Here is a 25,506-nt window from a genome sequence, read left to right on the forward strand (position 1 = left end):
TACTCACACTAATTTGTTGAACATTATTAGACTTGGGACCATTTTTTACCCTATGCCCTCATACATTTTGATTTTGGTAGCATTTGTTGTACTCCTGAAAAATAAGTATTATGTAAAGATGGGTGAAGAAGTTTTTCAACAAATTAAGTTGTTGTAATGTCAAATCTAGTGAAAGAATATACAATTCCTACAGAGAACAGAATTCAACGGTTTAGCTGAGCTTGTATCAAGGTTGAAATTCAATACAGGACTCAGGTTGGGGAAAAAAGTTTTAAGTCCTGGTTCACCTGAATTTAGTTCGCTTTAGGCTTACAGAGACGACTGACATTTTAAGTACCAGTCATTATTGAAGCCATAATGGTCTAATATCCAATGGTTCAATAGCCTCCATTGAACAATAAAAGCTGAATTTCTGACCTCAATTTACAGAGAAACCCCATTCCCCTAATTCCTGTGTATCAATAATTATGTATAGACTGTATGGTAATGGGCTTCAAAGTTAATAAAGTAGAGGTGGCTACGTCGGCATGAAAAGTTATGATTAGTAGGTTCCAAGTAGAGTTTCTTCCACTGATTCGGAGACATGCCACAAAATAAGGTCATAGGCCTTGAAATAAAATGCTGTGTCGGACATAATCCTTGAACACGGCAAAAGTTCCAAGTCAACAAAAACATCTGCATCCAGCGATGCTGAGGGCTTCATCAGTGCTCAGGCCCATTATGGTAACGGGCTATGGTTCAGGATAAAAAGTGTAGCCAGACATTGTGATTTTTATTATTCTCAGAGGGCTACAATAAGCAAGTAAAGGACTTGAAACTAGGCCCATAGCCAGTTTATTTTTTATCCTTGATTAGTATAATTAAGAATAATGTGCTTGTTTCCTTACAGGGGCATGGCAGTCCAGTCCAAGAGAATCTGGACAAGTTCTTCACTGCTATTGAATCGTACTTTCATCCATCCAATTTTGGAAGATATTCAGTAAGTGAAACAGAAATCTCAATCAGTCTTTTCTTTTGACATTTTTTTATCACAGTTTGAAAGACATGATATGTTCTCACACTTCTTGAAGTTGATAAATAATGTTATATTTCCTGACTCTAACTTGTCCCCATAAGGTATCTGATCACAAATCCTTTCTAACTACTTCAATCTAGAAGTACAAACCAAATATGTGGCATCAGGGGTCGATGTTTTGTGTCACACGCACTCCGTGCTAAAAAATGTGACGCATAAAGAGCGTTGTGCGCTCGGCAAGTACAAATCGCGCAGCTGTTGGCGCACCAAAGAAGCATTTACACACGCAATGCACTGAAATGATTATTCTCATACCTCCAGTTTCCGAGGTCTATTTACTTTGTACTTCTGAGTTGACGGACTATATATGATTCTAGTTGATGCTTTTCTTCAATCATCATCCTTCGACTGCTGCAGAGCATGCGACCACAAGATTTCTCCAAGCACAGCTATCTTCAGCCAACTTAAATTTATACTAAGACAACTTTTTAGTATGTTATCTCTTAAGCTCTTTAAGTTTCTAAAAATATTCTGATATATAATATGGTAATAATGTGCCATGCTCATCACTGAGTGATAATATATGTTTTTTGTTGCTCCCTTTCTCTAGTTCAAGATACAAAGAATCCTGTTTAAGCTACCATCAACCTTTGTCAGACGTCTACACAGGTAAGGAATAGATAGGAAACAATAAATACAATGTTCATTCTAAGACTGTAACATTAGCATAACCCTTGTGTAATGCAAGCTACTTCTGTCTTCTCATACAATTGCCATTGGTGCGAGAGGTCCTGTGTTCAAATCCCCGCAGGACAAAAAAAATCAAATCCGATCTCTCCCCAAGGCTCATCTGGTAAAGGCGGGTTAGATGACCCATGATAAAAGACCTCATTACAGTCAGTTCCGATCAGGGTAATAAGCCAGATTGTTGGCTACACTTGCCTGTCCTGTAAAAATGCCCTGACCAGCTATCTATGGCGACCCCCCCCCTTTATCAGGTCACTTGTGCCTGGCCGAAGTTTTGTCATCATTATCTCCTAGATTTCGGCTGTTAATGCCTAGATAAGCTTGAAATAACAAAATAATAAAAGTGAAAAAAAAAAAACACCATACAAAAGACAATGAAAATCCTTTATGTTGTTTGATATTAGGGAAAGGTACAAGAAGCCTAGTTGGCAACACCCGGTACCAGATGAGTACAAATTGACAGATCAGGACATAACTGCATTTGTAGAAAGCATCAAGACCTGCACATTCCTCTCCATGTTTAGCAAGATGGGCCATATGGATGCAGCTGCAGCACTGCAGAATTTGGCACTGATGAGACCAGAACTTATCATCCCACAAATCTTGGAAAAGTAAGTAGTAGTCTATTATAAGGACAGCATCTTCTTGTAAGTAGTTGTCAAGAATGGCTTGAATGACCAGGGTTGTGTGAAGACATAAATTCAAAATTACCCTGTAGTAATACAAATATAACAAATTTGGCTGATTCCAATAAAGTTAGAACATGTGTAAGCATTACAAATATGCTCTCAAAAGAGCAGGGTTAAAAAAAATATTAAGAATTGTTTTATTTAATATTAAAAAGATCATACTCTATGGCTTTCAATTTCAAATCATGGAGAAATTCAATTTCTTCCTACCTCAAGATAAAACGTTGTACTTGTAACAACTTTTCCAAAATTCCCATTTGAAATTTACTGTATTCAAAATTCCCCAGAATTTTACAACCCTAGACATTCTTCTTATTCCTTCTACTTGCATTGACTCTAATTCTACAGGACATACATAGCACTAGATACCCTGACAGAGCCCCATCAGCTGATTGCCACAGTAAGCTGTGTAGTAGCTGTAGCAAGGACACTACTGAAGGGTGGCAAATGGTTACCAGAAGGACCTACACATCTACTACCACTACTCAATGCTGTGTTACCAGGGATAGATCCCAATGACTTCACCAAATGCATGGTATGTAAATTGCAAGTTAGAAGACAAGGTTGCTACGTCGGCACGCATAGTAGGTGATAAAAGTGGTTTTCCAAGTAAAGTGTTTGGATGCGAGCCGTCTGACACGGCGTTTATTTTATAGGCCTATTGGTCTAACGGCTCGTATGTAAATTGCAGACTCTTGCAGTTTATTTCTGTAGGTGCAACAGTAAGGGGGGAAACTTAAGAAGGGGACACCACCACTGGTGCTAATAATAATGAATCTATAATAGATGTTTAATACAATTCAATGAATGAATGAAAGAACAAACTAACGAACGAATGAATCCAATTAATACATTAATTTCAAGGATGATTAGAATTCCAGATGAATGTTGAAAAAAACTTAAATATTTATGTCAAAGAAATGTATAAGTAATCTACAAAATCACTGTGAATTATTGACGATGAAGCGGTTGTTGACTTGCAGGTAACCTTCCAAGCTATCTCAACGTTCACCGCCATGGTTCCATTAGTAGACTGTTCTATGGCACCTCTCCATAGGGATGATATCACAGAACAAGAGAGAGACATCTGCTCTGCTACAGCTGGTTTTGAAGACTTCCTTCTCCAGTTTATGGACAGGTATGCCATTATTGTTTGTATAGTAAACTACATTGAACAGATCTTGATTTTTGTATTGAAATTGATTACAATCACCAGAAAATTTTGTGAACATAAAAAAGTCCAGTTGTTCAAGATGCTTGTAACCTCATCTCCACACATATCCTCTCAGGGCCTAGTGGCCCATAAGACTGCAGTGACCTCCCTCTCCGGCACAACCTGTCCTTGGCTATTGGTTACCTCACCTCATCACATATCCTCTTATGGCAAAGTGGCCCATAAGATTGCAGTGACCTCACTCCAGGGCACCCTGTCCTTGGCTATTGGTCGCCTCACATATCCTCTTAGGGCCAAGTGACCCATAAGACTGCAGTGACCTCCCTCCAGGGCACCCTGTCCTTGGCTATTGGTTTATTCCAGCTCCTCACCCAAGTGTTTTATCTTTCTCTACTGTTTGCCACCAAGTTGTTTTAGGTTGTTCAACTTTTCCTCTCCCTCAGGAGTCCATGTCATCATGCAATGGTCGTCCTTCATAATCTTTGACGATGCATGCTGGTAAATAGCTCCTCGCAGTCCTAGGCTAACAAAGCTAAGGCTAAGGGAAGGAAACCCCCCAAAAAAGTAACCTACTGCACAGGGTTAATTGTATTAATACAGAAAATACAGCTATTTTTCCATTGTTTATCAAGATCTGGTATTTTTCCATTTTTGATCAATGCTTGTATTTTTGCCTTGTTTCAGATGCTTCACATTGATCGAGGCCAGTGTAATAGAGCACACTAATGCTCAGGATAGAAGCCAAACCAAAGTGAACCAGCAAGAAAACATGGTTGATGTAGGTCTGTCATCTACCTTCAGTACCATGCTATCACAATGCTCTCCACAGCTCTTTGAGGTAAGTAAGACCACTGTGATTTGTTGGCAGTCTTACATTATATTTGGGAATTTACATGAATACAATTGTAGGAAAGAAATATGCTTTTAAAGCATGTTTTGAAGAATTATGTGATTTTAAAAACTAATAACTTAATTAGCAACTATGGCAGTGTGCCTAAGCATGAAGTTCCCATGTGGCCAAGTGGTTTAAGCACAGGTCAAGCTCACAAACCCGAGGTCCTGGGTTCAATTCCCTGATGGGATCACTTTTCCTGTTTCTTCCTTTAATAATAAGTAACAATGGCAAAAACTGATGAAATCTCTTTGAAATTTGTTATTTCTTTTGCATTTGATTTTGTGTTTAGGCGGCTGTAAATCGCCTGTATTCATACATATCAACCAGGGTGTTTGAGACGAAAGTGTCTGGCAAGATGATAGCTAACATGTGCAGGGGCGCTTCAAAGGTAAGTGGCATTATGTATTGAGCAGGATAAGTGTTCTTATATAGGATGGTATACAAATATCAACTGTCTATGAGTGTGATGGTCGAAATATAATCTTGAGGTGAAAGATGGATTGTTCCATTCCACGAGCCGGAACTGCAAGTGGAATGGATCAATCCATCTCTCACCGAGTGATTATATTTAGACCATTGCACAAATTTAATGCAGTTGATATTTGTTTTATATCACTCGTACATAAATTATGTTACTAAAATACTATTAAAGGTAAGAAATACAGTTTTTCATCAACATTACACCATGTTTTGCCATGATATACTTCACATTTTGGGGTCCACCCCCATAAGTAAATCGGCGAGTCTAAGAGTCAGCACACGGCTTGGCGCAGACGCACTACGGCGCAGCACTATGATGGTAAAAACCATCACACGGAGAGGCTGATGGTAAAAATGATAAATGGTAATCAACTAATGAACTGTCTAGAATTTATATATGAGTGATATAATTAAAACTATCAAATGGCAGTGTGTGATGGCAAAAATATCAAATAGTAATTAACCAATTTTAAACTATAAAATTTATGAGTGATATAATTACAGCTCATGTATTGAAAGCAGTCAACAGCGTAATTCCAGTCTAAATAACTATTTACAGTTATCTTCTCATTCTGTTACAGGTCAACCCCACCTTTACTTTGAAGAAGTTTGTTCCACTGTGCAGTGACAAAATTCTATCAACACTTACTGAACATGAGGAGGTGCAACTAGAAGAGGAACTAGATGATGTCATCTTGTTCAATCTGCAGATATTGGGAGAGGTAATTGAAATGACAAATCATTGGTTGTGATTGAAGGAAAAATGTATGCAATTTGTGGGTAGAACTTGATGGAAGAATTCTTTTCCTTTCTTCTTCTTTTAGGTTAAATATTTGATGTTAAATACACAGTGGGACTTGAGTGTAGATTGATAAAAAGTGGGAATCCCATTTAAAAAAAATGTTAATTGCATTTTCATGTAATTTTTATTTATTAACTTCATCAATGGAATGCAAATAATAAAATAATGTAACAGATAAAACAAGTGATGATACTGCATAATTAAAATATATATTAAAATTTGGTTAATTGCCTGCGCTTCTGATCCTAGCAGGATCTTAATCAAAGGCAGAGTGACTATACAACACTGAAACCTTGACTTACATAGTCTTATTCTTGTTTTTCCATAGCTTGTACGTAGCTCCAGTGAAGCAGTTCTAGTTTATAAAGACACCCTGTTCAAAGTCCTTCATTCCACACTTCATCTGACATGCAAGACTGGTTACGAGTTATCTTGTACACTACTCAAGTACTTGTTACGATCTCTCACCATGCTATACCCCAAAGAGTACTGTAGTATCGCTGGAGGATTTGATAAGCCTCTCACAGAGTATCTACCAATGAGGGTAAGTATGCTGGCATCTTGTTAAGAGATAACCTTGGAGATAAAAAGTTTGAAAATTAGTAGATCTGTTAAAATATATTAGTAGAGTCCCATTTGGAACCTTGAGACTGTTACGTTAGTACTTTGTTGCTATCGGGTTACTTCGCACCTGTACAGATGCATCGCCTTTGTTCGCACATGTAAACATGCCAGTTCTTTGAGTCAACATTTGCAATTTAATACCACACTCACTGGAGAACGCACTGACGTAACTGCCTCAAAGCTAAATGGATTTTAGTGAGTTAATAGAATAAGATGTGTCTACATGATATGTGTGTTTATGTGAGCTTGGTGGGAATAAAAATATGCTTAACATTACTGTATGGATGTAAATGATCATATGGGAGTACACCCACAAATGCCGCCCCCTATAAATGGCTTTTAACACATATAGAGGGAGTAAGTATATCCTTGAAAAAGATGCCCACAGGATCACACCCACAATGTCACTTTGTATACTTATATCCACCACAATCACACACAAAATACACCCCCAGTGTAGCTGTGGCAGGTATGTGTATTTGTGTGTCTTTTTATCTGTACCTATTGTGTGTAAATGCTTGCATTTTAATGTATGTGCGTTGGATCTTACTTTTTTTTTTCTCACTAAATATTTTGTTTAATTTCTGTACCCAAATGATAGGACTGGGCCAAGCCTGGAGACATACACAATCTAGGAATGAGTTGGCAAACACCAACAGAGAATAGTATAACAGTAGCTAAAGAATTACTTGATACCTTCTTGCAACCTGAGCTAACACGTCTACGAGAATTCAGCCAGGGTGCTGAATTAAACAGGTAAATATGTTCCAGATCAAAGAATTGTATCAGTAGGGTGTGAGTTTATCTGCAATCAATAAAATTTATCAGCCCAACTTAATCTGATTTTTTTAAGAAAGAAAAATTGTAAGTTCAAGATTTTGTAGACTGACTTTCTTTTTTCCTTGCTATGCTTATAAAACTCCAATGCCTGTCTTCAGTGGTATGACCATATATTAATGAGTAACAGATATAAGACAAACAGGCAAAATTTACTACTGAGGGCCAATCCATTCTTTGCACAGAATGACATTGGGCCATTCCAATTGAAATCCATACATCCCATACAGAAGACATGATCTTAATCTCTCACACAGGGGGTGTAGATTTCAAATGGAGTCGCTCATTGAGGTAATTCCATTTAAATTGCACCCCCCAGTGCAGAGAAGATTTAAGGTCGTCTTCCATAGGGGGTGTATGGATTTCAACTGGAATAACCCATTTTGGAGCAGACAACACTGAATGGGTTGGTTACTCCATCTGAAAGAGGGTGTATGGATTTTAATTGGAATTGCCCATTGCTATGCTCACGTTGGGTTTGTTACAGCATGATATTTCCCAAAGTGCGGTTTTGATCACTTGTATAAATGCAATGATTTGTTAGACACAGGCGTCAACCCTCATGAATATGTGAGATTCCTCATTCCATACAAAACATTGCCCATTTGTGGTGGATCTATTCTTAGATAGCAATCTCTGGTTTGAACTAAAAATGACCTCAGCATCGTAGAAGATAATGACAACAACTGATTTAATTCTGGTATATTGTTTTTGTTCTGATGCTTTTGTAACAGAGAGAAACTGCTACAGACTTTGAATGTTGTGTACAACTGTATAATTGGTGCCGGGTCTGTACTACCCCGATGGAACAAGCCTTACGTCACAGACATGTAAGTTTGAATTCATTCTTGTAAATTGTTTCAGACATGAACCATAACACATAGCCTATGTTACTTAACTTAATTTTAACACATTTATAACCCTCAGTTGCCAGCAGCCAAGTGCATATTGCAAGCCCTATTATGTAGTGATGGAATCTGCATGATAGTATGGTTCAATTCAAGCTGAGTTGTTAGAATAATATTGCTTTAATGGACAATCTGTATCTCATTTGCTTAAGGATAGTGGTCATATACTGTATTGCAAGCATGTCCATAGACCAGTTCCTAACTTGTCTATGTAGACATCTATAATGCAAATACTTTTTTTACGATCCAAAATGAATACCGTAAACGTTCGCCTAATGGCGCACCTGGGCTCCTTTACCTTGGGTAAATTTCATGTGCAAATAGAGAGCTCCCTCCTCTGAAATCCCAACAAGAATTAAAGTTCTGTGCCCTTATTTGCTGGTGGGAATTTTACGGGAGGAAACTTTTAGGTTGTGCCTAAAATACCACCTATGTCAGGGGAGCCCATAGCGCCATTATGCGAACGTTTACGGTACATGCTATATAATAGGGTAGTGAATTAGACTCACCAGACCACTAGTAGCCAAACACACTGGTGGTCTGCATGAATATATCATGACCCCAAATGTTTCCACCAATTAATAAACTACAGTAGGCCTATGGCGTCCCACTGGCCTTCTTTCTGTGTGAAAACGTGGTAGGGTATTTCAATATGAGCCCTAATGTGCCATTGTAAGAGTGAGAAATAATGGTACAAACCAACTTTGTATAAAGAGTGTTATCAACTGCACACAAAAACATATTTTTGAAAACACAAGCATCTACATCAAGAACCATTACACCACCTATTTTCATATAACTATTGGTGCTTTTCCACCCTTTATTTGTGCAGTTCTGAAAGTCAAGTAGCTCAAGGTAAAACCTCACTAGAACTAGGCACACACTCAGAGTTTGGCTGTAAACTGTTTGCTGATCTCAAGGAGGAGATTGCCACAGTGGTGCATGATTTACTTCATCACATGTTAGCTACTGGAGAGGATGACACCAAGGCACTGGTATCCATTGCAAATGTAAGTCAATCACAGTAAGGTCAACAACATAGCATTGAGATTAGTAAAGAGGGTATCAAATATTCTGTTTGTTTTAATTCACAAGAACAGTTTCTTATACAGAACTAAAGAACTCTTGAAACACAGTTTTGATTTATTTTAAAAATCAGACCAAACTTGTAAAGTGGCCTCCACAACGTGTACTGGGTTTAGAAGTTGTGCCTGCTTCAAACATAAATAAGAAATGCAGTCCTTCCAATTTAAAGTTGTGTGGAATCCTCAATGTCTTTGTGCCATGGCTACATTATCCCTAACTCTCCAAGTGCTCTTTGGCGAATGGAAGGGAAAGAAGGAAGGAATAAATACAGAAGATGAACAAAGAAGTTGTTTGTTTGGGGTGGGATTCAAACCCGAGACCCCTCCCATTCCAAGCACTAGGTCGATCACAGCATCCTTGGTGTTTTGCTGGCCTGGCCAACGAATCTGTGCGTATATATGACTTGGAGTGATTGCGTCATCACATCATGTGGGATGCATGCATGGGCAGTGACTTTCAGCTGTAGTATTTTGTAGCATGCGGTGTTGTTAGGGTTAAGGTACAGAATATATTCAAAACATTGTCAAAGCAGGCAGAACCTCTAACCAATATCATTTCAGTCTATCCACCTGATTTTGTCATAATGAATAACAGTATATGGATATTCTACTGAGGAGTCATCAGCTCTATCAATTTGTGTTTGCAAAATTGAATTTAATATTGATCATTTTGTAATAGCGATGTGTTACTGTTGACAAAATATGGGCAATTGCTTTTTTGTGGTAAAGATGGAAGTTGTAACAACAAAGGCTGCAATGGACATGCATTTGTGTTTGTTCCAGGTGCATTCATTTGTGTTTGACCTAGGTGCAAAATTACAATGGATTTTGAAAAATAAAAAAACACAGACAAGAAAATAATTTTGATGTTATTTTACATTTGTTGGCAGATCAACAATTCCTTACTATGGTACAGGGGAGCCATCAAGCAAGAATTTGATTCCAGATGGAAGAGTTTCACTGTGGTCAAAAGAGCTATGGCAAACAAGGTTAGTCATTGAATCAAAGCTGTATGGCTGTGTTGTATTGGTCCAGAATAGTAGAAATCTTTAACGATAGAATACTCCCTAAACCGAACTGTTCATGTATCAAGTTTCATCAATGATTGCCTTGATCGCTTATCAAATAGATAACCAATTGAAGACCTGTAAGTTTCAGTACAGTAGAAGCATGTGAGCAACAGTCTTTAGTTGGGCAGATGATCCCTTGCATTCAGTTGCTAGTATCTCTTTTTGATTTGAGCTGATTTGACTAAGGATTCTTAAAATTATTTAAAAGAAAATGTTGGTTAGGAATCGGTAAAATGTTTGCGCTATGTGCTTAATCGATCGTCAAGATTGTTCTATTCTTTCTTTTGGGAGGGGTGTAAACATTGACCAAACATGGATTTAATAGTTAGATAATTTGACATGGAATCTGTTAGAATTTGCAATAAGAAAACTCAAAAAAGCTGGACTCCACAGGCTGTATATATGCTTCATCTGGAATACATAAAGAAGGTTTCTAATCTCTATATTTTGGAGTTATAGAAGTTTATCAAATAAATGCGTATGATCTAACCACTATCAAGTAGATTTTGAGCTTTTACAATATGACATAAAACTAATTTGCAAATACTTGGTCTGAAATATGCACTCATTAGTAAATTCTGGATTTCTGGATATCGACTCATTTGCACATAATCCACTCCTGAGTAAATTGACTCATTTCTTGTTTGATGTTTCAGCTGCATGGGAAGAAGCAACACTTACGAGCCTTACTAATAGATCGTGTGTACCTTCAACATGAGCAGAGAATACTGGAGATGAGGCAGATGCCATACACTGCACTAGATAGACAGATATTGAAGGATTTATTCATCATGTCTACCAGTAGATACAGTGAGGTATGGAGGATTAATTGTTTATTGACTCAAAGGGACATGCAAATACCTACTTATTCTAGTTGTTTTGCATGTTTACAGTGGTTACAAGCATAGTATTTTTCTCCTACAATTAATAAGGCCAAAGCTATTTTTTGTGTGTTTTAAAATCAGAAAAAGTAATTGTACTGTTTCTGTTGGCAATGCTAAAATAGCTGTGATGGGGGTAGTTGAATTCAGAAACTATGCTTATGACATGTGTGTGCAAAGAAATGTCAATAACGTAAGATAGTGGTGTATATAGAATGAGGTTCTTGAACTGTTAGATCTACAGGAAGAGAAGGATGTTTTATGATGAAATAAACCTAGTTTGTTGACCAATGAGGAACATTCCATCAGGAGCACACAATATAGGATTTCTGATGCTATGCAACATATAGACCCTATTGAATAAAACAACCAGAATAGTATAACAATTGAAATGGCAGCCATGTTGATATAGCAGGCTACAATTATTTTTGAATGACAAGTGAATCACCTGTTCAAATTATCTGGAACCTGACAGTGTTTTGATGACATATTATTTGATAGGGTTTGTAAACTAAAACTCAACCTTACTAAAAACACATATGAGAAGTTATCACTCAAATTTGCTGACAGAAATGCATCAAAAATATTCACAAATTACAGGTGCGGAAGAAAGGCCAAGCTGTGTTATTCTGGAGTATGGAGCACTTAACCAACAGCAAGAGAGACATCATGCCAATGATGATAGGCAATCTGAAGCAAGATGAACAGATATCACATCAACAGTTTAAGGTAAGCAAGAAATTAATGATCATGGCTACTGCAAGTATGAACAGACGGGAGACATAAGACCTTGGTGTAAAAAAGACGGTTTAAAAGCACCATATCATGTTATGTTGTGTCACAATACAATGCCCACTTCCAATTTAAATAGGGTGGTTAAAGTAAATGATCTTTTCCCTGCTATGTTAGAATGTTGGCACATTATGTTCAGGTAATGTTGATTAGTTGATAAGAGATGGAAACGATGTCATGTCTTAAAGCTAATAACTGAGAAATAGTTTATTGCAAATGTAGCTATTTATAAAAAAAAATCTCAGCAAATATATTAAACCCTAACCACCCAAGTGCTTTTTGGCAAAAGGAAAGAAGGAAGTAATAAAGAGAGAAGATATTCAAAATTGTTTTTGCGTGTCAAGCACTAGGTCGGCGACTGGTAGCCATGGGTACTTTGCTGACTCTTCCAACAAAACTGTGCGTATATATCACTTAGGGTGATTGCATTCCACATATATCACTTAGTATTTTGTAGTATATGGTATGGTTAGGGTTAATGAATGATATTTTATTTTATGGATCAATTAGTATAATGCACATGCAGTGAAATATAGTTAAAAGACTTTAAAATATGTTTAATTTCATTTCAGCTAAATTTTATGTAACCTTGTATACACTTGTTTTTCTATTTCCATAGGGTGCTCTGTATCTACTACAAGGCTATGGTCTAGGTACATTAGCCTGTATAACAGATTGGTCACTCCTTAAGCAGTGCTGGACGGCATTAGTACAAGCTGGACACTCAGAGAAACCATCCATCATGAAGGTTATTGATTGCATAGCACAGAAGATCAATAAGCTCTTTGATACCCCTAGCATTAAGAATGAGGTGAGTTCTCCACTATGTTGCAGCATCCCAAAATCGCAGGAATTCTGAACACTTGATTCACACTCGGTAATGGATTTTCTGTGTTTGTTTTTGGAATTTAACTTGGTATCTGTATTAGTTTTCCTTCAACTGACATTTTGGAGTTTAAATGAAAATAGGTATTCTTACTGCACTACAAAATAATCATGAAAAGTATTTCTGTGAAGATGCTTTTTTCTCTGCCATTTGTATTTTTTTAAAATCTTTGCACAGAGTACCTCGGTACAATGTGCCATTTGTAATTGATTGAAGTTAGCTTTTCCCCCCACGATGGATTGTAGTCTTAATTGTATGTTTTGATATTGCATGTATAGGTTAGTGATGGGTGTATAGAGAAAGCAACAGTCCTTTACCAATCTAGTCATCCATCTGCTGTTGAGGTTGCACCAAGTTCAGAGGAAATGGCTGAGGCTGTGTCCAAACTCAACATGAAGAATGAAGACAACTTGAGGTATGCAGTCACCTGTATTAAGAATTATGCTTTGTTTTGGCTAATTTTGATTCTAAACTAGGCCCCTGTATTAAATTAGAATTTGTTGAAGAACAGGCAATAAATTCCAGGCAATTTTACACAGATTGTTAGGTTAAAGGCAACTGCATGCTTCAAAAGGGATTTGAGAACAGGTGAATTACTTAGATAACCTGAGGCAATTTGCCTTGGTGAATTTTGGCAAAAATCACACTAATAACATATGGAACAGTATATTCTTATGCTGGAAATCCCTTTAGTGCCTCCATATCCATTTTTCTGAGCCTATGTATTCCAACTTACTGGTGAAACATTGTAGAGTAACAGAATGTGATGGGTATTACAAGTGTTTAATAAATCAGTAATGAGTTTAATTAATGATGAACCTGTCACATTTCTTTTCAGAACATACAATAGCTTAGTGGTTGCATTAGTTGAGATGGTGGACCAAGGAGATCTGTAAGTAAACAAGTCAACAATGAAGTTAATGTGTGATAAAAATCATGTCGTCGTCATGGCCATGCTCGATCTGACGGCGGCGTTAACATCGATAAGCCATACCACCCTCATCAGTCGTCTTCAAACCACGTTTAATGTTTCTGGTCCGCCTTTAGACTGGTTTAAATCATATATTACTGATCGTCATAGCCGTGTGTGCATTGGAAACTGTTTTTCGGATAATACCGATTTGGACTGTGGTACCCCCCAAGGATCCATCATGGGACCTCTTCAATTCACTGTTTACATCTACCCAATTGGCAGCATTATCCGTAATCATAGCCTGATGTACCACATATATGCTGATGACACGCAAGTGTATACATCTTTTAATCCAAAAATTGCATCCCATTCTCAGCTGGCTGTTGATCGTCTACAAAACTGCATTCTTGAATTAAGCAACTGGATGAAATCTAATAACTTGAAACTAAACATGGACAAGACCAAGTTCATTGTATTTGGCTCACCACACAATATCAATCTCGTCTCCTCTTCACTTCATCTTATGGTTGGCGATACTGTTATTAAACCTGCCACTTCAGTTCGTAACCTTGGCGTTAAACTTGACTCACCTCTATCCATGAATGACCATGTATCTGGACTCTGCCAAACTCTTAACTTCCAACCGCAATATTGCTCGAGTCAGGCGCTTCCTTGATACAGACTCATGCCATCACATCATCCGTGCACTCATATTATCTCGCCTCGACTACGGCAACTCTCTCCTTGCTGGCACCACCAACATCAATTTATCCAAACTGCAGCGTATTCAAAATAGGGCAGTGCGTCTCATCTCTGACCTCAAGCGTCGTGACCACATAACCCCATACATCAAGGACTTACATTGGTTGCCCATCAGGGAGCGTGTCAATTTCAAGATCCTCACCATCATATATCAATGTGTCAATGACATAGCTCCACTCTACCTTCAATCTGGAATTCATTCCTACACCACATCTCGTCATTTACGCTCTTCCATGGATACTACTCGGCTCTCCATTCCTCCCACAATCAAATTAGCTGGTGATAACGCCTTCACTTCCTTTGGTCCTCGAATTTGGAACAACCTCCCATGCAACATCAGGGAGGCCCAAACACTGGCCAGCTTCAAAAAGCTTTTAAAACCCATCTTTTTCCAATTTGATCCATTTCTTGTTATTGCTATTTCTTTCTTTGTTTTCTCTTATTGTAATGCGCCTAGAGCTAAAATTGTATAGGCGCAATATAAATCGATATATGTATGTATGTATGTATGTATGTGATATGATACATTGAAGTCAATGCTTTTCCAAAAAATCTTTACTAATAGTCAAGTGTAAAATAACATGGGTGTAGGTCACAGTTTTACATATTTGTTTCTAACTTGGACAGTAATAGTGCAAAATGTAACACATGTAGATTCTAAGGAATTGTAATACACACCTACCAAACAGGTCTTGTCATTATCTAGATGTGTCTCAATACAAAACTCATCTGAGTTTCATCCTACATGAGTTGAAGGAATCAAGTGTTTTTGTATATTTTGGTGTACATTTGTATTCATTTAGCCTGCTATTCTGGGGGTATTTCAACTAGAATATTCCTTCATCTTCATTGGAATGTCAGATTTCATACATCACATTCAAACATGTGAACAGAGATATCCCCCTCCTGGAATCATATACATGTAGTATGGGCTATAAGTAAAAAGTTCTTAAAACCTCAGTATTATTTCATATGTAGTTGTTATATAGACCAATTCTATTTGATGTATCTCTTTATACTTACTAGACGGTGGAAGTTTTCCCAGATGGCCATTAGTTTCCTGACATTACTTCTTCGCCATGACTCACCACTACCAGTACCAGCCATTAGATTGTTTGTCAACAACTTGGCGCATGAAACACTTGTCATTCGCAAGGTTTGTACATGATTAAGTGGAGTTACTCCTTTTCAACCTTATGTGTGGACCTGGGATGTAAGAATCCATAATAAATAAACTGGTATGCCCACAAAGGGTCTGTTTGTTGTTAGCAACTGATATATGTGATGCGACCAAGCAAAATCAGTTGGAACTTGGAAGTATTAAATTTTCAGTTTCTTATAGGATAGCAAAAAGCATTTACAAAGCTGCATTTTGCAAAAACCCAGTTGAGTTTCCAAAACAACATGAAACAAAAAGAAACGGTTTGTATTGGTTAGTGGGTCAAGGTCACTGAGGTCATCCAGGGGTCATCTGAGGTCAAATTAGTAAAAACTGTCGTATGGGTTGAAACTTGGTGGGTACGGTCAACATTTAAAGCTAAATGGGAAAGTGTGCCTCAGTGGTTAGAATTTGGAGGTCAATAGGAGTCATCTGAGGTCAAATTAGTAAAAACTGTCTAATGGGCATGAAACTTGGTGGGTACAGTCAACATCTAAAGCCAAATTTTTGGAAGGTCATTTTGGGGTCACCAGGGGTCATCTGAGGTCAAATTTGTAAAAACTTTCGTATGGGCATGAAACTTGGTGGGTACAGTCTCCATTTAGAGCCAAATTTTTGGAAGGTCATTTTGGGTTCACCAGGGGTCATCTGAGGTACAAGCTTACTGACCGCCCAGCCAGGGGGGATTGCGTGGTTCGAGAACCGCCTATTTTTAATTTTGCTTGATCGCATCACATATATGATCAGTAGTTTAGCTTGCTTTAGAGGCTATTGATGTATGTAAAGTTGTGTTCAATAAGATAAGTTATAAACAGTAATTTTAACACAAAATGAAGATAGTATTACCTTAATTTTTTGATGCAAAAAAACCTTCCTCACCTGGAGTACCCTGGTTGTTTAGTGACAGAGCTGTCCTTCGCTGTTAACTGGACAGTGATCAAGAATGTACAATAATATAAAGCACTTCACTTATTCAACTAGCGGTCATCTCTCGTTCATCTCTGGTTGACTGAAGGACACCTTCATGGCCAAATCTGATGAAGGTGTTTCATCACAGTCAAAAATGTTTTTGTGGTGTTGGATGACCATTTATTCCTAATTTGCTGTTAATCAAATGATATATTAACTTTTGTTATTTACACACAGCTGGCGATAGCAGCTGTGGCAGCCATTTTCAAGCAGAGCAAGCGTGAACACAAGAAGATCATCATAGACCCATATAACCATGCAGGATGCCAACCTCCAACACAGATCATACCTGGTACAAGACCAGATAACCTGTGGTTACATTATGACTCAAAGACTGCACCCAAGACTAAGGATGAATGGGAGAAGTGTGTGTTTGTTGAGAAGACACATTGGGGCTATTACGTATGGCCAAAGTAAGCATGATGAGTAAAAGTAACCACATTAATTTCTTGCACCTAACCTAACCAAACCCTAACCTGATCTTAATCCTACCTCAAGCCGTAACTGTTACAAGTGAACAGAGGTGTTGAAGATGTTTGCTCAAGATGAGTTGCCATCATTGAATAAATGTAGTCTCATTTAATATTCAATTATTTATAATTATTAATATTTATTTAATTACCGGTACATGATAAATTCTTGCCATGGTGAAACAAGTTTGAATGGTTCTAAGTATTCTGTGTTTATTTTGTATGATAATTTTACTTTATACATGGTACCCTAAAGAAAAGGTGTGGGTGATTATGCTTTAAAAATAATCATAATCCGTAAAGTTAAGATGGTTATTTTATATAATATTTGATGGATATTACTTGTACAGGTGCATTGAAAAGAGGTCACTTGGACAGTTGTCACTTGATAAATTCTGTAGGAGGTGCTTATTAGGGAATGGGTGGTAATTAGGTCAAATATGGTAATTATAATTTGCTTTAGTTAAACATCATCAGCTATGTTATCTTTTCTAACATATTTATGTGAAGTAATTCAGTAAATGACAAAGTAACCTATCTTTACCTCTGGTATAGGTCCATGAAGGTATATGCACCTAATGAGGAGCAACCCAAGCTAGACAGAACTAGAGAGGAACTCTCAGAGGTAGGTAAAGCATCCTATAATCTTATGCATGACTCCATCAGATATTCCACGGTAGTAATACCAGAGAGAATTTTACAGCTTTATTTAAATTTATTGGAGGAACTTTGAACCTGTCAGGAACTTGATAATATTTCTTGAGAACCAAATCACTTGTAACTCCATATCTTTTTTATTTTTATTTTTCCCCCTGATAATCAATGAGACTAAGGAAATGAATTTCTAGGGGTTATCTCCAGGAATAACTCAAAAAGCAAAGAATGGTCCATTACTGTGTCAATATCATGTGAGAGAGGTTCGTTCATTGTAACCAATGTTTGAATGTAGTCAACATATTCTACATAGCCAACTTGGAAATCAGTGTTTTGACCTTGAAGAAGTTACCCTGGGTAATGAAAGTTCAAATAAACAATAAATAACTAAATTAATTAAACCAATGTTTTCTGTCTTGTTTTTAGGGTGAGCAACTAGTATACGACTTCTTCACCAATGAAAGTCAAGTTAGCAAGCTAATAGGTTTTCTATCACTGGAAGAAAGGAAGGGCAAGGACAAGTTTGACTCCAAGAGATTTATTTTATTCAAGGTACGATGAATTGTTAGCATTTGTACTTATAAAACTGGCTATCAATATGATTACTTGAAAGCATTGATGTAAAGTAGATTAAGAAAAGTGTTTTGAAAATATTACACATTCGGTAAAATATTGTTCAGTAAACAGATAAGGAAGTGAAATTTCTTTATGTGTGTAGAGGTGTGGGGTATTCATGTGTGTGTGGGGATGCATGTATAACCGTCATCAAATGATTAAGGTGCTCTTACAACTAACTGCAACTGGAATTCCATCCAAAAATATCCACAGTATTTTGATTTATATCATGCTTCCTTGCATAGACCTGAACAGAACAGAAAAGAATTTTGTAAAACTTGGGAGTCGGAGAAAGAGAATAGATAGAGGAGCATCACTCATGCTTCGTATCTTATATTTGATAATGGTAGATTTTTGCAGAACATCAATTTAGCACTCAATGCAGCTACTGCAAGAATAAAAGGCGCAAACATGTTCTTTTATGTTTAGGTCTATTGTAACAAAGCATAAAATCATTAATTTAAAAACAAGCGAATTCAAAATTGGCAAATTGCGACAAATTGTATGCACTAAAATTACCACATTTACAGTTGTGTTTTGACACTAATATGCCACATATCACATGATAATAATTATTAGCAAACATTGGGCAGCATCCTTTGGCTAGTCCTGGTGTGATATGTAGCACAGTATGCTTCACATATTGAGTTCCAATCTTAAAAATTTCTATTGACATTTGTTACATGATTGGTCTGTTAGTGCTTTCTATTTGTCATTTTATTCTGTGATTTACATTTTCTCTGTCTATATTTTCGCCTCCTACCCAGGGTTTGTTTAGGAACTATGGAGACATGTTTGTGCCTACATTAAAACCACATCTAGAGAGGTTAGCTTCCGACACTCAAGAGAGTAGTCAACGGTGTTTAGCTGAGATAGTTGCAGCTCTCATCCGTGGTAGCAAACACTGGCCTTTTGAGAAGGTAAGAAACTTTCTCCAACACCTTGATTTAGGTAAAATGAATGTTACTGTGCTGTGTCCTGTTGGGTAAGTTATTTAAAGTAAAGTCTGCACAAAAAGTAACTCAGCTGTTATAATTACACCTATAGATTCAGAACTAATAATTGTTTTCACAATATTTCAACATAAAAAGAAGGATGATTTATTTACGCGCATTTTGATACCCCATTTGTCCAATTTTGTTCAATATTGACAATACAGCAGTGTTTTGAAAGAAAAATACCCCAATTTAAAAGCGCGAAGATAATGGCGGGCTTTACGTGTTTACAGTACTGGCATTATAACCATTGATCGCTGTAAACTGCAACTTTTAAATTCGGGTATTTTTCTGTAAAAGCACTACTGTGTTGTTAATATTGAACGACATTTGACGAATGGGGTATCAAAATGCGTGTAAATAAATCATGCTTCTCTCTATGTTGAAATATTGTGAAAGCAATCATTAGTTCTGGATCTATAGGCGTACTTATAACAGCTGAGTTACTTTTTGTGCAGACTTTAGTTAAACTTGTTGCTGTGTCTTGGAAACTTTTGAATGCTGTAGGTCAATTAGATTTGTAGATATAGTTGTCTTTCTAATATAGACCATGACAAAGTGATCAAAATTTGTATACACTTGAATTTCATTTGTAAGCAAACAATGCCAATTTGTTTTAAAATTACCCCATAAGTTTCTCTACTGAATTTACATGATGATGTTGAATGCTATTTTTCATTAGGTGTCATCAATGTGGGAACTCCTTACCCCCATGCTGAGAACAGTCCTGAATCAACTGTCAGTTGAAACTGTTACAGACTGGGGTACCTCAATAGCTACAGCATGTGAAAGTAGAGATCCACGCAAACTGGACTGGCTCTTTGAAGTACTGCTGGATAAACCTATCAAAGAAAGTGGCTCATTTCTAGATGCAAGGTAAGTCCCTATAGAATGGTATCATAATTATGTCAGTAGGATTACTGAGAACATTGGCCTTGCAGTTATGGTGATCAGACTTGTGATCATAAGGTTCGGGGTTTGTGTCACAACATGTTGTGGTCCTTAGAACCACAAGGTTGTGGGTTTGAGTCTCAACATGTTGGTACTTTTTTGCTTCACTTCATTCAGGTGTGAATGGGTACCGGCTTCAAACTGAACAGACTTGTTGTGCAGGAGAACCAGTCCCCTCGCACAGCAACATTATACCCAGGAGTGTGGCCCAAGTCACTTCCACAAGAAAGATGGTCACTCTACCCTGTACACACAGGCATGACCCTTGACCTTACTTGAATCATCAAAGAAAATTCCTATATGCAGACTGACTGACTTGACTCGTATATATTTTATCTTGGTCTCTCTCTTTTGCAGTGCCTTGTATGTATTACAAGGAGGTTTAATGCAGCAGGAATGGAGAGTTCCTGGCTTACTTCATCGACTACTCAACTATCTAGACCCATTCCTCACACATAGCTACAAGAATGTTAGAGATCGCATTGGCAGGTAGGATAATAGAACCATTACTTTGTCATGTTTTCTGTAATTATTCCATTTATGACTGTTAGCATAGTAAGTGGCGCTTTTATTTGGAAACTAGTTTTTTTAATGCTTATGCTTCTTGGTTTCTTTATTTTAAGGCACTATGCTTGCTGTAGAGTGTCATAATTATTATTTGTAAATGAGGCCAAAAAAAAAATTGTTTGTCCTCCACAGCTTTGAAAGAGGACGTGCGGGCGGGCGGATTTTTTTCTTTTTTTTTAAATTTTTTTTTTGGGATTTGGCGTATTCCTGGACTTTGCTACAGCTAAATGCTACAATCATTCATGGTGACTTAAAAAAATGCTCAGTATCAGAATGTTGTTCTCTTTAACCTGATAGTTATTGGCTGAAAATGATTAATAGTAAATTAGTTTAGAAAGAGTGGTTTTCAGTGAAATCTACAGTACATGGAGAGTTTTTATCCACAAAAATTGCAGCTGAACAGTTTCTTAACTGGCTGTTAATCATCAGAAGTCAAGGTCTACATTAGTTACAAAGGCAAAACCATTTTGTTTTCATTTGCTTACCATTCACACAGTTTACTGACAACAATATTTCTGTATGACTACACAATGCCCAATGGTACACTCACCACATCACCACATCGCAAAGAGTTTGTAGACAGGATACTGCCCAAGTTGGAGGTGCTACAAAACCCTGAGACATGGGCCACATCACTAGGGGCACAGGGGGCAATGGAGCATCAGATGCCACAGATGCTGTAGGATCAGATCCGTTAGCTGAAGAAAGGCAAACTGCAATCAGATTGTGTAAAACAGGTGCGGTATATTTACCATCCTTGATTTTCTTGACTCTTTTTCTATATCTTGCTCCCGAATTACATATCTCATCCCTTTATTTTTGTCAAGATATCTTGATGTGTTAATGCAATAAGGCTTTAAAAAAATACTTGACTTGCCCTTTAGGTGCTAACACCTGGGTCGGTCGGTTGGTTGGTTGGTTGATTTAAGTTTTTTGGTGTTTTTTTAATTCCTGCAAAATACGACATGATGCGTAATGCTGTAACTTATTGTCTGTTTTACTTTACTAGTTGCACAGTGTGTCTATAATTGTGTGTTTTAGGTATAGGACACTTTCTTCATAACGTCGTGGTGGTGGTATTTTTCATTAAATGCCTGAGATACTCAGATCATCATTTGCAGAAATTTGTTGTGATTACTAAAAAAATAGACCATGTTTTCAACACATATGAAACACAAACGCAGAAAATCAAGTCAGAATTTGTTTATACCACAGTTAAACATAAATAAAACAAATATTTTGAAATTATAAATCAAAATCTGACATTGGGGGAAAAGGTGACCCTGTTTTTTCAGATTTTTGTGTCGGTCAATAAGGGCTAGTCAACTTTTTTTTTTTTTTTTTTTTGTTAGCCTAATGTTGTATCTGCATTTTTGTAAGTTTACAGGAGAAGCATTTTTGTGTTTCAATTTGTTTACTTACTTTTTTTTTCGCATTTTAATTATTTAATAAAAAAATTTATTAATTGCTTCTAAGATCTGTAAAATAGCTTAAAGTGTATGCATTCAGCTATATTTTCATATTTAATATTTTACCCAACATGTCACTTATGACATTCTTGCACTGACAATCTGTTCTTGCTTTACAACCTCTGTTACATCTATTTCTACTTCATCTGTCTCTGGCTTTCTCTCTTTTTCTCCACCCTCCTGCTTTGTTTCCATTTCCTCTCTAATTTTGCTTCTATTTCCACCGTAATCCATTCTTCTTGTCCTCTTTGTGCCCTTTTCTTATTGTTAAGTTCACGCTTGACTTAAAATCTATTTTGCAAATCTATACCAGATAGCTAAAATGCACCTGTTTTGATTTGTTGCAGTAATGAAGTGGTTAACAGGTAGTTTAGGTAGGATGGTGAGTGCTGCTTCAGTAGAGATGTTCCAGTTTCTTCCATTAGTAAGTATCATACATTTACCTTAAACATAATGTATCAAACTGTTTGGTTACAACATATTACAGGTATACAAGCTTGCCACATCAAAATATAACAAACGATCAAAGAAGGTCATTAAACTATCAACTGCTGTCATTACAATTAAATGTTGCATTTGAAAGAATTAGGGTTTTCATTCCACTTGCCTTAAGATATGAAAACTCATTTTTGCATTTTTATTCATAAATCAAGATCACAATGTTTTTTGTTTTATATTGATTTTCTTTTCAATTTTCACTTTTGTAAGAATGATATTTTAAAAAGCTTTCTAAAAGGCAACATGGTTGATGTGTTCTTTTGTATTCAGGTTGTTCCATTAGAAAGTTTTGAGTGTGATGAGGAATTGAGGCAAGAAGCTGAAGTAACATTAGCATATCTAGCACAGACCTCCTTACATCCAGATGTAGTTTTACATGTCTTACAAGCAGTACAACAAGTAAGTACAGTAGTGGTAGAGGGGGGTGATCTGATCCACAGTCTCATCCTTCCCATTAACCCCCATCAGAGTCAAGATTTCGGCATCTGCTCATATGTGATATGATCCAGGTGGATTAGTCACATGTCGGCAATTTTCAATTTTTACATCATTTTCTGGCAGTTTATGAATGCTAAATTTTGATGCAAACCCCATCGAAATTGGACATCAGGTTACTTATCAATGGCTGAAAACAATATAAAACAAAAGAATTTGAACACTGTTTTTGCCAATATCTCAAAAACAATATCAGCGATATGCGACTCATTCCCCTTGATCATGTCATTGATGTTCTTATGACTTCAGTTTTATACCAATGGTTTAATGGCCTCATTCCCCATGGTGGTGTGTCACCTGTACTGCAGTACTGTTCTACATGGGCCATTGTCATACATATTTTGTTGCTTCTTATATCCAAACCACTGGAGCAATATAACTTCAAGTCAGCTTGTTTTGGTGATATGCAACAGTGTAAGATGCAAACCACCATCAAATGAAACAAATCAGACCACATAGCTTAAGGGGTACTACACCCATTGATTTTTTTTGCATTTTTTTTGCATTTTGTGAAGAAATTACAAAAAAAAATTGGACAAAGTGGTATGCAAAATGAAGGGGCAAATCTTCTCGCTTTATTGGTGGCATCGGTATCAACGTAGCTTACATGCTTTTAAAAGTAGAAGCCAAAAGGTGGTACATCACTGATGATTTAAATTCACTTCATTTTGGAAAGCTTACTATCAACGGATTTCGTTAAAATTTTGGATATGTGTTGCTAACACGTTAGGGAAATAAAGTTGATATGTAAAATGGGAATAAGTGGTTCCTGATTTCTTTTATGACTTCATGAACTTGGTGCTCCACAACTATCAAAAAAGGAACTGGTTAAAATGCTTCTATTTTCAATGTTGAGCTATATTTTGTATTTTTAACTTGCGACATTATTTCACTGAAACATAATTAAGCCCCAGGTAACAGGTTACCACAACCATACTGCAGCAATGTTGAAAAAAATTGTATTTTCTTGTCACCTATACCACCATATTGGGTAGTTTTCCGTAAGCTTAGCTTTTGTGATTTTGGTAACTATTTTATATTTATTTGTGAAATCCATCTTAACTAGGCATTCTAAATTGTACTCACCATTTACATCCCAAGGTATATTAGTATATCCACCTTGCACTTCTCGATATATATCCAGTTAAAGACAGAATATCAAAATTATTCCTCATTATGATATCACAGACTCTTACATGTGTATTCAAAATTGATGCTTAAATTTGACCTGAAGTCCTGAACCAATTGACCTATAACCTGACATACGGTGACCTAATAGCCTTTTCTTCTCCTAACAACACATTATATAATTAAATTGACTAATGACTATTCATCCATTGTGTAAGTGTTTATTTAATTTATTCAGTGTTATATATTTTGCATGCACCACTATAGATTTTCTATAGAGAGTATAACAAAGGATTTAATGTATTCTATTCATGTACCCTACTTGAACATGTTGAAAAGAATAAATTATAGTTTGTTATGAAACACAGATCTGAGTTACTAGGATACACAGTAAACAAAAAAATATATAGGGCTAAAATGACTTACTACAATGTGTAAAAGCATTGTTTTTCTTCTTTTTTTTTTCCATTTTTTTTTATTTCACATGATCCGTGCATATATCGCCTAGCTATAAATGAAAAAATATTTTTTTAGACCAATCAAACCAATATATGGGTGTAGTATGCCCTTAAATCAACAGCTGAAATAATTGAAAACAAAATACAATAGATTTCTCCATCATCAAATTCACTCATTTCCCCTCATGTAATACAGTACACCATTGTTATTTGATGGTATTTACAGATATCCCAAGGCAATTCCTGGAGAGCCAAATGCAGCATGATGGCATACCTACAGGTCATGGTGTATAACAACCTGTTTGTTGTTAGTAGTCAAGCTCAAGCAGCAGAGATTATACATGATGTAGTACTGGATCTACTCAAAGATGATAGATTAGAGGTAAGTCCTGGTTATGAGTTGAATCAGTTAATACTACAGATAGTGAAACCCCATTTGTAACTATCAAGTTGTCCCAGGTTACTATGTACCATGTAACAAAGGTATCTTGTTATTGGTTAATTGGAAATATGCTATA

The 25,506-nt window shown here is 36.6% G+C and overlaps 1 protein-coding gene across 1 annotated transcript in view; it reads left to right on the plus strand.

Moving 5' to 3' along the window:
• LOC140153327 (proteasome activator complex subunit 4-like) overlaps positions 1–25,506 on the plus strand; it is a 48,045-nt gene that overhangs the window by 18,312 nt on the left and 4,227 nt on the right. The window contains 30 exon segments of the mRNA XM_072176054.1: positions 890–979; positions 1,626–1,684; positions 2,167–2,373; positions 2,800–2,986; positions 3,435–3,589; positions 4,310–4,463; positions 4,810–4,908; positions 5,582–5,722; positions 6,131–6,346; positions 7,028–7,182; positions 7,998–8,093; positions 9,004–9,181; positions 10,147–10,245; positions 10,983–11,141; positions 11,808–11,936; positions 12,619–12,810; positions 13,164–13,300; positions 13,724–13,777; positions 15,587–15,716; positions 16,866–17,101; positions 17,714–17,783; positions 18,239–18,364; positions 19,195–19,347; positions 20,105–20,298; positions 20,731–20,862; positions 21,437–21,575; positions 21,578–21,677; positions 22,757–22,833; positions 23,178–23,306; positions 25,215–25,370. Of these exon segments, the coding sequence (XP_072032155.1) occupies positions 890–979; positions 1,626–1,684; positions 2,167–2,373; positions 2,800–2,986; positions 3,435–3,589; positions 4,310–4,463; positions 4,810–4,908; positions 5,582–5,722; positions 6,131–6,346; positions 7,028–7,182; positions 7,998–8,093; positions 9,004–9,181; positions 10,147–10,245; positions 10,983–11,141; positions 11,808–11,936; positions 12,619–12,810; positions 13,164–13,300; positions 13,724–13,777; positions 15,587–15,716; positions 16,866–17,101; positions 17,714–17,783; positions 18,239–18,364; positions 19,195–19,347; positions 20,105–20,298; positions 20,731–20,862; positions 21,437–21,575; positions 21,578–21,677; positions 22,757–22,833; positions 23,178–23,306; positions 25,215–25,370 (4,149 nt within the window).

The sequence above is a fragment of the Amphiura filiformis genome, chromosome 5, assembly GCF_039555335.1.
Source record: "Amphiura filiformis chromosome 5, Afil_fr2py, whole genome shotgun sequence".
Lineage (NCBI taxonomy): Eukaryota > Metazoa > Echinodermata > Ophiuroidea > Amphilepidida > Amphiuridae > Amphiura > Amphiura filiformis.